The 15,295-nt window shown below is 44.2% G+C and overlaps 1 protein-coding gene and 1 long non-coding RNA gene across 2 annotated transcripts; both read right to left on the reverse strand.

Moving 5' to 3' along the window:
- Positions 1 to 6,892: 6,892 nt before the first annotated feature.
- LOC115173126 (uncharacterized) lies at positions 6,893 to 8,806 on the reverse strand. Its single transcript, XM_029731061.1, has 2 exons — positions 8,515 to 8,806; positions 6,893 to 8,099 (listed from the first exon to the last, which is right to left on the reverse strand). Exons 1-2 carry the CDS (start codon positions 8,802 to 8,804, stop codon positions 6,893 to 6,895), a joined length of 1,497 nt encoding a protein of 498 aa, XP_029586921.1. The 5' UTR covers positions 8,805 to 8,806.
- A 1,105-nt stretch (positions 8,807 to 9,911) lies between these two features.
- Positions 9,912 to 11,879, reverse strand: LOC115173351 (uncharacterized). Its single transcript, XR_003871591.1, has 2 exons — positions 11,524 to 11,879; positions 9,912 to 9,941 (listed from the first exon to the last, which is right to left on the reverse strand). It is a non-coding gene; the product is annotated as an uncharacterized LOC115173351 (long non-coding RNA).
- Between the last annotated feature and the right edge of the window lie 3,416 nt (positions 11,880 to 15,295).

Raw genomic sequence — 15,295 nt, forward strand, 5'->3', positions numbered from 1 at the left:
GCACTCGTACTGGGCACCTCCTCACCAATCTGATGGAACTGGCTCTTCAGATCTATCCTTGCTTTCTACAACAAAATGTTTCGCTGCTCATAACATTTCCTCTAACACAAGTTGCAACTCCGTGTCCTCAACATGGATAACTTGTTCCTCAGCAGCAGGTGCTTGTGGCCTGCTCAACCACTGTCGGCCCACCTCTCCCTACATCAGTGGGCCCGGGTGTTACGAGGACCACTGCGCCCCTCCCTCTGCTTTCTCCCTTTTCGGGCAAGCATGTCGCTTATGACCAACATCCCCACACTCAAAACACCGTTGACTACCCGTACTAGCATAAGCCATATACAATCTATTGTCATACTTGACTTAAACGCTAACTCCAAAGTCTGCTCCGGTGAGTCCAAAAACATAAACACCTGTCGCCGAAAAGACATAACCTGTTTCAACGCCGGGTGTTTGCCAACCAACGGGACAACCTTAATTGAACTTGCAAACTTCCCAAAGCGCAATAACTCGCGCTCCAATAGCTCATTTGGAATAAACGGAGGTACATTTGAAATCGTTACCCTTGTTGACGGAGAAAAAAAGCGGGTCGTAACTTGAATAAACACTTCCTTAAGAAGTACGCCTTGCTCAACCATACGATTAACAAGACACACTTCTTTAAGAAAACCACCACCGCTTTATTCATCCGTGATGCATAAGCAACATTCTCATATCATACCTTCTCTCCCACGGCGACCAGAAACTCCTCCACCGTGACAGTAGCTCAGTAACACACCTAAAGCCGTGCCAAAGTGACAGGAACGGCATCTCCATTCGGGCGGCCATCCCCGCCAAAAACAGGGTAATTTCGATACGAAAACCAAATACTTAATTTACCACAACAAACAAATAATAACCTTAATCATGCCACAGAAGGGAAAACAAAGACTGCCACCAAGAAAGAGAAAACCTAAGAAAGTTCTGAATATCTAACTCTACACAACACACGCACTCCCTTGCCTCAAACAATTCCCAGCATGCACCAAACACTCCCAGCATAGAGAGAGAGCGAGAGAGAGGAGGAGGACTAGGAGAGAGATGAGAGAGAGGATCGAAACTGAAGGTCCATGACAAAGTATCACGTCCGGAGAACACACATGCCTCTTCATGTGATACATGATGTTTGGCTGTGATGTGCGAAGTGTTATCTAATGGGTTTGGTGATTGTTCTGTGTGAAGCCGTATTCTGCATTGCATCATGGAATGTGATGTGAAATCCCTGGGCCTATGGCTGTTGAAGCTACTCCACTGCACTGCTGCTGTGAGCAGGAGTGGGAGAGGAGCCATGCTTTTATTAGACTCTTCTTCTGTCACTCATTCTCCTGCCTCTCCATCTCAAAGGCTGCCAAATATTTTGAAGAGTGGTTAAAGAGGTGGTTGTGTGCACACACACTTAGACTCCAACTCTATTTACAGTGAGGGAAAAAGTATTTGATCCCCTGCTGATTTTGTACGTTTGCCCACTGACAAAGAAATGATCAGTCTATAATTTTAATGGTAGGTTTATTTGAACAGTGAGAGACAGAATAACAACAAAAAAATCCAGGAAAACGCATGTCAAAAATGTTATAAATTGATTTGCATTTTAAATAGGGAAATAAGTATTTGACCCCTCTGCAAAACATGACTTAGTACTTGGTGGCAAAACCCTTGTTGGCAATCACAGAGGTCAGACCTTTCTTGTAGTTGGCCACCAGGTTTGCACACATCTCAGGAGGGATTTTGTCCCACTCCTCTTTGCAGATCTTCTCCAAGTCATTAAGGTTTTGAGGCTGACGTTTGGCAACTCGAACCTTCAGCTCCTTCCACAGATTTTCTATGGGATTAAGGTCTGGAGACTGGCTAGGCCACTCTAGGACCTTAATGTGCTTCTTCTTGAGCCACTCCTTTGTTGCCTTGGCCGTGTGTTTTGGGTCATTGTCATGCTGGAATACCCATCCACGACCTATTTTCAATGCCCTGGCTAAGGGAAGGTTCTCACCCAAGATTTGACGGTACGTGGCCCCGTCCATCGTCCCTTTGATGCGGTGAAGTTGTCCTGTCCCCTTAGCAGAAAAACACCCCCAAAGCATAATGTTTCCACCTCCATGTTTGATGGTGGGGATGGTGTTCTTGGGGTCATAGGCAGCATTCCTCCTCCTCCAAACACGGCGAGTTGAGTTGATGCCAAAGAGCTCCATTTTGGTCTCATCTGACCACAACACTTTCACCCAGTTGTCCTCTGAATCATTCAGATGTTCATTGGCAAACTTCAGACGGGCATGTATATGTGCTTTCTTGAGCAGGGGGACCTTGCGGGCGCTGCAGGATTTCAGTCCTTCACGGCGTAGTGTGTTACCAATTGTTTTCTTGGTGACTATGGTCCCAGCTGCCTTGAGATCATTGACAAGATCCTTCCGTGTAGTTCTGGGCTGATTCCTCACCGTTCTCATGATCATTGCAACTCCACGAGGTGAGATCTTGCATGGAGCCCCAGGCCGAAGGAGATTGACAGTTCTTTTGTGTTTCTTCCATTTGCGAATAATCGCACCAACTGTTGTCACATTCTCACCAAGCTGCTTGACGATGGTCTTGTAGCCCATTCCAGCCTTGTGTAGGTCTACAATCTTGTCCCTGACATCCTTGGAGAGCTCTTTGGTCTTGGCCATGGTGGAGAGTTTGGAATCTGATTGATTGCTTCTGTGGACAGGTGTCTTTTATACAGGTAACAAGGTGAGATTAGGAGCACTCCCTTTAAGAGTGTGCTCCTAATCTCAGCTCGTTACCTGTATAAAAGACACCTAATAGCCAGAAATCTTTCTGACTGAGAGGGGGTGAAATACTTATTTCCCTATTTAAAATGCAAATCAATTTATAAAATTTTTGACATGCGTTTTCCTGGATATTTTTGTTGTTATTCTGTCTCTCACTGTTCAAATAAACCTACTATTAAAATTATAGACTGATCATTTCTTTGTCAGTGGGCAAACGTACAAAATCAGCAGGGGATCAAATACTTTTTCCCCTCACTGTATAGGTTTGTCTTATTCCAGAATACACCCATAATTGTGATCCACACAGTAGGGTTCTATGTTTTCCACTCTGTGATTAAAAGTAGTTCTCAGAATAGAGCATTTTTGAATTGCTAATTATGTTTGTTATTATGTAATATAAGGGGCATGCATCAAGATCTAAAGCATGGCAGATTGAGCTGCTGTGGAGTGTTGTGCTACTTGGGCCTCTAGTTCCTATGCAGGCTACAACATGTTACCAGAAGAATACGTTCAGGAAATGTAGTATTCTTATATTTTATAGAGTACATTTACAGTGCAAAGCCAGTGGCATGTCGTCAGTAAAGATTGAAAAAGGTAAGGGGCCTAAACAGCTACCCTGGGAAATTCCTGATTCTACCTTGATTATGTTTGAGAGGCTTCCATTAAAGAACACCCTATGTTTTCTGTTAGACAAGTAACTGTTTATCCACATTATAGCATGAGTGGCTTTGTTTGACCGCTCTACCATAAAGGCCTGATTGGTGGAGTGCTGTAGAGATGGTTGTCCTTCTGGAAGGTTCTCACACCTCCACAGAGGAAGTCCGGAGCTCAGAGTGACCATCAAGTTCTTGGTCACCTCTCAGACCAAAGCCCTTCTCCCCCAATTGCTCAGTTTGGCATGGCGGCCAGCTCTAGGAAGAGTCTTGGTGGTTCCAAACTTCTTCCGATTAAGAATGATGGAGGCCACTGTATTCTTGGGGACCTTCAATATTGCAGAAATGTTTTGGTTCCCTTCACCAGATCTGTGCCTTGACACAATCATGTCTCTGAGCACTACGGACAATTCCTTCGACTTCATGGCTTGGTTTTTGCTCTGACATACACTCTCAACTGCTGGAGCTTATATATTCAACATACAGAAAACATCTCAGGGCGTTGATCTAGCTGCAGATAGCTAATTCTCCTCTATGTGTTTTCCCCTTGCTGCTAATAAGCCCTTATCAATCTAACTAAATTAATAGAGAACATCTGGTTATCTGACATTCTATGCAGCAACTATTGTATTAGAGACAAGCTCTGGTTATTTGATTTATTTTACAAGACAAGTTGTTAAGAACAAATTCTTATTTACAGTGGTAGCCTAGGAACAGCGGGTTAACTGCCTTGTTCAGGGGCAGAACAACAGATTTTTACCTTGTCAGCTCAGGGATTTGATCTAGCAACCTCTCGGTTGCTGACCCAACGCTCTAACCACAAGGCTATCTGCCGCCCCAAGTCCTGCCAACTCAAAAACTGCACAATAAATGTGTAACCAAGGGGGAACTAGTGCATTTCTCTGAGAAAAGCTGCTTCAGTGCTACCAATCATCCAAAACACTTGTAAAACAATTTGCATTTATTTGATCAAATAGACTTTGAAAGGGTAGACATGCAGAAATTCCTCTTGTCAAAAGTCTTGCTGTTACAAAAGTAGTTCTTCATGCAGCGTAACAGGTTACAGGTTCTTCTTGGTGAAGCGCCTGAATGGCTTCATCATTGCTGAAAAGACCCTGACAATCAAGGATTGTTTTTTGATAGGCTGAGATATGGAGGGAGAAACCTCTCCAACTGGAGATTCAGCACCATGAGCCTCAATGTGTGGAGCTAGAAACACAAGAGAAATGGATGGGGAGAGAGATAGAGAGAGAGAGAAATACAGTATAATAACTTTGATAAATAACAGTGCAATGAGTTTGGTAGGCATAGTCTATGTTTCTAGCACACACCTAAACAAAACTACAAGCTATAGCAGAGCTCTAAAACATCCTTACCTATGCAATGTCCATCAGTAGAAGGAATCTCATTCTGTTCCTGGACTGAATGGCAGTCCTTTTTGTTTCTTCTCTTGGAACGCTAACAGGAGAAAGGTAAAGAGAATGGTACAGAGAATGAATAAATAAATAAATGGAACACTTCTGAATCCAAGGCATCAATTTAGTGATGAATAAAAACATATTTATCTCATATATTTGTCTTATCATAGCCACATCAATAACATCAGCACCTAACTGGAACAAAAAACAAATGCTAACTCCCTGCTATACCTTGAAGTTGATCCTGAGTTTGGTCATTGAAAAGCAAAGGAAGCTCCTTCTTGCTTTCTGCTCAGCCCCCCTCTCTGTCTCAGCCTGGTCTGCTGGGTTTGTTGCAGCAGAAGCTGGTCTTGACGCCTCCTTGCGTCCCTGTACCAGCTGCTGGGTCAAGGACTTTACCAGGACTCTGTCAAATGCAGGGTCCTGGGAGGAAATAGCTGCTTGCAGGGTGTTATAAGAGCCAAACTCCTCCATCAAGTTTTTATGTACACCTCTGAACACCCTGTGGATGTGCAGGTTCTGAAAATATTCCTGTGTCCTGGAGAATCTGGATGCAGCACAGAACTCAGACAGGACTTGTCTGATGAGTTGCTGAGATGTTTCTGTCATGTCTGGTGCCTGTTGGAAGGGTCCATCTAGGGCTGAGGGTCTGATCTTCGATAGCAACCTTATCACCAGTACGGTGACAAAACAGATGACATCATCTTTGCTGGAGTCCATCAAGTACTGCAGTGGGAATGCAGTGGCACTGCTGATGTCTGGGCTGATTAAGAGCTCCCTCAGATGGCCAGAGCTGCTGGGGATGCTCACCTCCTTCTCTTCAATGTCAATCCCATCTCCCTTTGGTACCAAAGAGGTTCCCTTGCTGGTGAAAGATGGAGTAGTGGAGGATCGAAAAGAGGCTTTAGCACTCGGTGGTCGGCTGCTGTCAGTCATTGGACTGTTACGATGCAGGGGTTCATCTGTGTGTGCCATCATCTTTGTCCTTAGGTCACTTGTAGAAATCTCTGGCATTTTAGAGTCCCTGGTGTCGATGCAGGAGCTCCTGACGATGGGGCAGGTCAGATCAAAAGGCACTTCGTCAGGGATGGGAGTGCCAGGGAGGTTGATCTCTAACTCACACTCTGACCTAGGACCCTTTGAAGAGCTAGACAAGGAACTACGACCCTTCAAAGAAGTGGACAAAGATGAACAGGTTCTAGGGATGTCTTGGCAGACTTGTTCACTGTCATCCTCACTTTTCTCAACCTCCTTCAGCATAGTTCCTACCATATCGTTGATCTGAAGGAGCTCCCTGGAATCCTTAATTCGCCCTAAGTTTGAGATTTCACTCTGGATAGCAACCAGGATTTCCCCAAGGGTCTCTTTGGAAGAAGCATTTTCTGTCCTTTCGGATCCGGATGGCTTCAGCCCTGTGAAGAAATCCTTAAGTATGTTCTTCATATTGACGCAGATGGTCTTAGCTGTTGACCAAAGCTTCTCTTCTGATATTTGAACACTCAATTCAGTATCATCCAGTTGGGAGCCCCCGTGGGAGCACTGCAAAACTCTCCCACTTCTTTCCAGGAGCACAGTGTCAGTGGACTCATTTTTCTGGAAAATAGTCGCCATTCCTTTGACAAAGGTTTCCACTAATCCAGGGGCTGTATTCTGAGAGGACATGGAGGCAATCTCTGATGGCGAGCTAGATGATAAGCCAGCCTGCAGACTTTTCTGAAGACCAGTATGGCTGATCTGTGTGATAAAGGAATGACTGGATCTCATCAGCACTTTACTCACTGCCTCTTCTGCCTGAGTCTGAAAGTCATTGCTAGAGAGCTTCTTAATGCTCTGAATCAGACTAGTAGAGGACTGTGTGATTCTGACACTCTCTTCTGAGCTCAGTTGAGAACATTGAGTACTCACACTCAAGTCTTCATTGGGTGAGGGTGACTGGGAAATAGTATAGTCATCAAGCTTTGATAGGACACCATCAACAAGCCAACAAGCATCTAGGGACTCATCAGATGAACTGACAACGGCCAAGCATTTACTCTCTCTCTTTTGATAACTCTGACTTGTAGATGGAAAAAACACTGCTAAGAACTTCTTGAGTGCTGTTATCCAGATTGGAGAGACAGAGAGCTGGTATTGGTTGGCTCTCACTGGGAACTCTACTAAGTTTGGTGCTGGGTAACTGGACCTCAACAGTTGAAACAGTTGCCTTTTCCAGGGTGTCTGAAGACTCCTGAAGAGAAGCATCCTTAGCCACACCTTCCCTTCGAGCGGATAGAGTTAAAAGGTCCCTCAGCTTTGCTCGTATAAGGCCATAGAGTGTGCGGGCTGGAGAGAAGGTTATCTTCTGTGAAAACCCTGTTTTGTGGTCATTTACAGGAACTGGCCAATCAACTGCTTCACATTTGCCTTCAAATGATGCTATCGTCTCCATGCCTCCCACAAATGCCTTAACAATCACTGTGGCAGTGGAGCTTACAGATGTCAGGGCTGTGCAGCTGGTATTCAGGGGAGCTTCAGTAAGGCTAGGAGCAGCACTAGAAGGCCTAGAGGAAGGAGCCACGCCAGAAGAGCTGCTGACTTTCCTTGTAAGGATGGTGCTCACCGCCTTGAGGGCTTTAGACTGAAAGTCGGGGCTAGAGAGGGTCTGAAGCTTTCTGGACACCACACTGCTAGAGGATCCAGTCTCTTTGAGAAAGTGAGTGGTCCCTTCTTTCCCAGATGGACACTCAACATCAAGGTCACATTGAAGATTGGTCAGAAATTTAGACCCCAAGATTGTCATCTTCTTGGCCAGATCCAATAGGATGTTGTAGTCCTGTGCCATTTTGTCCATTGTGCCGACAATGGCATTCAGCACATCATCGGTCACAGGGTCCATGAGGGGCTCGATAAACCCTACCCACTCTGGCTCAGACGTTTGGCTCTGTAGCTCGGCCAGGATCTGCACCGAGGCTACCCGAATGACCTCCTTGCCTGCTGCTATGTCCTGACTGTCCATAGGGGGGCAACTCCCCGAGCTGGCCTGAATGGCCACTGAGAGGCCAGAGTTAAGCTGGTGTACTACCTCCCCCGCGATAGCATAGCTCAACTCGGAAGAGCTGGAGGAGGTGGGGTTGGAGTGACCCTCAACCAGGGATATCAGGAGGCTCTCTTCCGTTACCCCAAAGAGAGCTTTCAGAGGCTCCTCCATGAGGGGAGCCTCTCTAGTTGCTGGCAAACTCTGCAATGAGGTCTGGGAACTTGAAGATAAACACACAATCACCACTTATGCCATGCAAATGTGACCAGCCAGCTGGTATCTAATCTGGGTCATTAGTGAGCTTGAAAATCAAATGAGAGCAATGATGGTTTACTTCTCATACCACCGTAGTTCTAGAAGCCTAAAGCCAACTGACACGAGTTTTTGCCAGATTTTGATGTTTGTACGACATCAGAATATGATTAATTCTGAAAGGCATGTACCTGATCTATTTATTCATAGATTACTTTTTGGCTAACCCAGTTCAAAATTACTTTCACCTGGACCCACCCCCTCAGGGGCAACATTTCTGACCAGAACTTCAAACTACAAGGTATGAATTCCAAGTTAATAATTGATGATAAGTATGGGTCAGGTCTTGCAATTATTAAGTTGAAATATTGCTGTGAACATACCTCTTAGGCGACCAGCATGGTGATGAGGTTCTGCGAGTGGATTTTTGTCGGCACCCTGCACTGCCATTCCTCCTCCTCTCCTTAGTCCAGTAGTTCATCTCACTGATCAGCAGCCTTTTCTCTCGCTCATCCAGACTGCCTAAGGAATCCTCAGACCCTGTCAGAGAGCACTGGGATTCTGGGGAGGCTGCCCCACTCCTCAGGTCCACACCCATGATACGAGCTAGCGCTGGTAGGAGAATGCGGAGGGCTGTCTGGGTCACGACCTTAACAACCTTCAGACACAGCATGGAGAGCTGCTCGAATGTGAGCTATGGCCAACAAACATAGTAATGTTTTTGTCAATCAAGCAATTCCATGACACCATTCCCTATATAGCGCACTACTTTTGACCAGACCCTTATGTGGAGAGACTTACGTTATTTTTCATGACATGCTGAATCACTCTCCATTGGCTAGAGAAAAGAAAAGAAAGGAAACATCTTTTAGCTGCACACTGGTGTTGAGTTAGTGGAGTCACTAGATAGCCATGTTAGGGAAAATAAAAGTGTATTTAATTAAGCTATTAGCAAGTACATGAGCCATTTTGTTCTTGATTTACAGGAAGAGTTAGGGGTGTGGTTACGGTGATGTTAGGGTTAGGTGTAGTGTTTGAAATCGCATTTGTGGTTAGAAGGTGCACTATGACTATAAATTCAGAGTTGTTGTATGTGAGGTTGGAGAAAGACATGGGACTTGCTCATCAGTTAGACTCCTCAGGAAGGAGAGGAGGATTGGGGCACAGCATGTCCCAATCTTGAGAGAAGGCATTAGAGTCCTCTGAGCCTCCTTCTCCAGCTGCTCAATGATAGATCCCCTTTCCCGGAAACCACACCCGGGTGTCTGAGAAGACTCTGGGAATCCGCAAAGAGAAATCTAAAGTTGAATCTGAACTTTTTCTAATTTCCTTCACCTTCAGTGATTTGATTGCACTGTACAGGTAAAAGCACATCTCTCTGCGGGCCTCCACTATATTGCTTTCACCTATATAGATACTATCTTCTCAGATCAGTGCTGATGAATTTGAACACAACCTGCACCCAACATGAAGTAATCTCGGACCTGCACCAATGCTGCTGTCCTCCTCCACGGAAGTCTTCTTGGCACTGCCACTGGACTTACGTTTAGCCTACATGACAACAGATTATAGGTCTCATAGCAGATCTAAGGTCAGTGTAGCGTCTCCTCCTAATGCTTTAAGGTTAGGATTTAGTGATAGTAAACTAATCCTAGATCTGTGCCTAAGTAGGCAGAGGATGTGTAAAGGACAGCATATTTCTTACCTTGCCTCCAGTCCTGTTCTTGTTGTTCTCATGTGTCTCTGTTTCATCCTTCATATTCTCCACAACTTTATTTTAATCATCCGGGGAATCCTCCCATTTCACGCTCTGGTGGATAAATGAGAGGTCAATAGCAGTCTTAGGTTGTGACTTCATAAAACAACTTATTCGCTCCTATTTTAAACAAAATGGCAATAGTGGTCAGATTTCAGTCCATGGATCAAACCAGTGAGACCTATTGCTGTGGTAGTGACCTACTATACTGTTAGTAATTTCTCCTCTAAACTCAAAATAGGCTAAATGAACCATACCTTGCTGTTGTCTGACATGATGTGTAGCTTATTGTTGTAGGCTATTTATAGTTAATACTAATATCTCCTTTGAAAAAACGTCAGTGAACCATCGGCAGACAACGGAAGTGAATATGAACGTCCTTGAATTATGCCAAAGCATTGCTGAATACTCGATTCCGATTGGCTGAAGCAAGGGCATTCCTCAAAGATGTCATACACACATGATGTCACAATTAGGCCTAAGTCTAATGTCTATATGAATTGTCAATGTCATTAGAAAACAGATCATAGCTTGTCAAAGTTCTGCCAAAAGAAAATATTTGTAAGTGCACGTTTTTGCGTTTAATTTATGGTTTATCAAGCATCCTCATTCATCACCATGCACAAAAACGTAACTCGCTGCAATCCATTAGCTATAATTCTGAGGTTGCAAAGCTGCAAAACTAGGACATGCAATAAATTATAACCACTTGCACTTAGAATAATTTAAAATCAATGACGTTCTAGGGGGCTTTAACTATTTCAGCATTATGGAGCTGTCCGCTGCATAGAGCTGACACCATTCTTGGCGTCAGGGGAACGTGCCATGGTGCTGAAATGTTTCGAGTCTGGGCAGCACCTGAGACCGCAGCATGGTGCTGAAATGGAGCAGGGCTCAGTTCTATGGGTATCTCATGCGGATTTTCTTGCTAGCCTATGTATAACGATGCTATAATTACATTATTTTCATCCATCCGTCAACAAAAAGGGCATGTCAACGTTTCCCAAGCAATAATGCAATGAAGCCAAGCCGAGATGTATAGTTCTTCATCCAGAGGACGAAGTTCCACTGTATCATCTAAAACCTTCAGAGAGATCCCTTAAAACTGCAGAATAAATTCTCCACAGCTGTTATGGTAGCTAGGTTAATTTAGCGAGACATGGACAAATCCAACACATAGCGTTTCTACTGAGTCCTGCTTAGAGGTGACTGACTGTCATGTTGCTAGTTGTAATGACGCTTTTAAAACAAGAATAGTTATTTGTAATTGCTCTGGGAGCTAATTATTGCAGAGTCCAGCTACACATCCTGCTCGCTGGGCTCATTATGGACAGCCAATGAGAAGCTCAGGTGAAAAAGTCAGCCAGATCTGATCCCTATAAAATACATGCTACTAGGCTACTGTAGCAACCTGCCGACCTGCACAATCCTCCATGGCACTAATGTTACACGCGCAGTATGGTATGCTAACATCCCACAACAATTCCAATATTGGAATTACTTGCCTAAACGTCCAATCATACTTATTTTCTAATATCAACCATAGTTTCTGCACTTAAGGCAGACCTGCCATTAGAACAAGATGGAATTAGGAAAACTCTAACGCTCGTTAAACGTAGGCTAAAATGAACCTTACCTGGCTGTCGTCAGCCATTATGTGTAGCCCGTTAATTAAGGCTATGCGCCTCTGATACTGCAGCTGTTCTGATAGGCTACTGTAGCTGCTCTGTAACTGTTAAACTAGTCTAATCTAATCTTATCCGTTGAAAACCCGTCAGTGAACCGTCCTCAAACACAATGAACTGATGTCAATATGGACATTAACCTTCACATAAGATATCAAATACATGACGTCAGATATGCCTAGAGGTATTGTTGACTTAATCAGAATACATATCATAGTGTCACAGTACGTGCTGTTGACAGCCTAGCCCCTGAAATCTGTTGTGAATGTATAGTAATGTTTTTACAATAGTATAACTGCCTTCATTTTACTGGACCCCATGAAGAGTAGCTGCTGCAGCTAAAGGGGATCCATTATAAATACAAATACAAACCCAATGCACCATGATAATACATGCATCAACTTGTTTTGACATATCACATGGGATATGACAGTTCCTGATTCTGAGATACTGTAAATCAACAGACCTTGAGAGGAGATAAAACAACATCTGTTGATCCATTTCACAGGTTTCTGGTGGTTTCTAAGCATTCTACATGTGTTGGGGAAGGAGGGTGGGATCTCTCCAGAGCATCTAATTACATCAATCATGTCTTGCCATGCATGTGATATGAGATAATGTTATGCACCACGCAAATATACATTGCCTAAGGCTGCAGTGCTATACTCCATGGAGACAGTGCTCATTGTTCATTTTACATGATGGATATATGCTACTCCATTTCATACAATCAATCGTCAATCAATCAGTACAATTTATTTATAAAGCACTTTTTACATCAGCAGATGTCACAAAGTGCTTATTTAGACACCCAGCCTAAAACCCCAAATAGCATGCAATGCAGATTTAGAAGCACGGTGGCTAGGAAAAACTCCCTAGAAAAGCAGGAACCTAGGAAGAAACCTAGAGAGGAACCAGGCTCTGAGGGGTGGCTAGTCCTCTTCTGGCTGTGCCGGTGGAGATTACAAGGGTACATGGCCATTAACCCCTGGTCGGGGACGGACATCCAGCGAAAATTCCTATCGCCATTTGCATAACAAAATGTCATATTTTTTTTTTCAAATATAGGACTATATTATATCGTTTTAGAGATACACCTCTCCTGAATCGACCCACGTTGTCCGATTTCAAAAAGGCTTTACAGCAAAAGCACATTAGATTATGTTAGAGGAGTACATCGTAAAAGTATTCACATAGCCATTTTCCGACCAACCACATGCATCACAAATAACCAAAAAACAGCTAAATGCAGCACTAACCTTTGACAATCTTCATCAGATGACACACCTAGGACATCATGTTACACAATACATGCATTCTTTTGTTCGATAAAGTTCATATTAATATATAAAAACAGCATTTTACATCGGCGCGTGACGTTGACTAACTATTTTTCCTCAAATGCTTCAGGTGAAACAGCGCTACAATTTACTAAATTACTATTCGAAAACATTTTTAAAATGTAATATTGTCATTCTAAGATTTACGGATGAATATCTCTTGAAAGCACCTGTAATGCCAGATATAAAAATAACTTTACTGGGTAATCATACTTTGCGATGAAAGGGGATGCAATACTCTGAAAAATAGGCTAACGTTACAGGTCAGCGCCATCTTGGAACAATCGCATATCAAATCTAGTCTTGTATATTTTTTAAAATATTTCCTTACCTTTGATTATCTTCATCAGAATGCACTTCCAGGAATCCCAGGTCCACAAGAAATGTATTTTCGTTCGAAAAAGTTATTCCTTTATGTCCCAATAGCTTGTTCTGGTTAGGGCGTCCTGAAGGCTGCAACAAAAGTACCGTTGTGCGTGCCAAACCTCTTACCAAAAGTGATTTTTTTTTACATTTAGGTTCGTTCAAACATGTCAAACGTTGTATAACATAAATCTTTCGGGCCTTTTACAACCACAGATCCTATAACATTCAAGGGGGACGATTTCATTGTCTTTCAAAACGTTTTGAAAGGTGGGGGTAGCCAGGGGCGCCGGCGTCATAATGCGTTCCATAGCCTCTCTTTCAGGCATTTTTCACAGTAGGAGACCCAAACCACTTTGTAAAGACTGGGGACATCTAGTGGAAGCAATAGGAAGTGCTCAATGAACCATAGCTCACAGTGTGAGTGATAGGCACAGCGCTGAAGTTGAGTCCGCAATTCAGAATTCCACATCCTGTTACGATCGGTCTCGGGGTTTTGACTGCCATATGAGTTCTGTTATACTCACAGACACCATTCAAACAGTTTTAGAAACTTTAGGGTATTTTCTATCCACATATATTAATTACATGCATATCCTAGCCTCTGAGTTTGAGTAGGAGGCCGTTGAAAATGGTGTAGCGCCCCCTATCCTAGGCGACCGTCAAGAGGTTAAGGCCAGATTGTTCTTCATCTACGTAACATTGCAAAAATCAGAAACTTTCTGTCCAAAAATGACGCAGAAAAATTAATCCATGCTTTTGTTACTTCTAGGCTGGACTACTGCAATGCTCTACTTTCCGGCTACCCGGATAAAGCACTAAACAAACTTCAGTTAGTGCTAAATACGGCTGCTAGAATCCTGACTAGAACCAAAAAATTTGATCATATTACTCCAGTGCTAGCCTCCCTACACTGGCTTCCTGTTAAGGCAAGGGCTGATTTCAAGGTTTTACTGCTAACCTACAAAGCATTACATGGGCTTGCTCCTACCTATCTTTCCGATTTGGTCCTGCCGTACATACCTATACGTACGCTACGGTCACAAGACGCAGGCCTCCTAATTGTCCCTATAATTTCTAAGCAAACGGCTGGAGGTAGGGCTTTCTCCTATAGAGCTCCATTTTTATGGAATAGTCTGCCTACCCATGTGAGAGACGCAGACTCAGTCTCAACCTTTAAGTCTTTACTGAAGACTTATCTCTTCAGTAGGTCCTATGATTAAGTGTAGTCTGGCCCAGGAGTGTGAAGGTGAACGGAAAGGCTGGAGCAACGAACCGCCCTTGCTGTCTCTGCCTTGCCGGTTCCCCTCTTTCCACTGGGATTCTCTGCCTCTAACCCTATTACAGGGGCTGAGTCACTGACTTACTGGTGTTCTTCCATGCCGTCCATGGGAGGGGTGCGTCACTTGAGTGGGTTGAGTCACTGACGTGGTCTTCCTGTCTGGGTTGGCGCCCCCCCTTGGGTTATGCCATGGCGGAGATTTTGTGGGCTATACTCGGCCTTGTCTTCGGACGGTAAGTTGGTGGTTGTAGACATCCCTCTAGTGGTGTGGGGGCTGTGCTTTGGCAAAGTGGGTGGGGTTATATCCTTCCTGTTTGGCCCTGTCCGGGGGTATCATCGGATGGGGCCACAGTGTCTTCTGATCCCTCCTGTCTCAGCCTCCAGTATTTATGCTGCAGTAGTTTATGTGCCGGGGGCTAGGGTCAGTCTGTTTCATCTGGAGTATTCTCTTGTCTTATCCGGTGTCCTGTGTGAATTTAAATATGCTCTCTTTCTCTCTTTCTTTCTTTCTCTCGGAGGACCTGAGCCCTAGGACCATGCCTCGGGACTACCTGGCATGATGACTCCTTGCTGTCCCCAGTCCACCTGGCCATGCTGCTGCTCCAGTTTCAACTGTTCTGCCTGCGGCTACGGAACCCTGACCTGTTCACCGGACGTGCTTGTTGCACCCTCGACAACTACAATGATTATTATTATTTGACCATGCTGGTCATTTATGAACATTTTAACATCTTGACC

The sequence above is a fragment of the Salmo trutta genome, chromosome 34 (genome assembly GCF_901001165.1).
Source record: "Salmo trutta chromosome 34, fSalTru1.1, whole genome shotgun sequence".
NCBI classification, from domain to species: Eukaryota; Metazoa; Chordata; class Actinopteri; order Salmoniformes; family Salmonidae; genus Salmo; species Salmo trutta.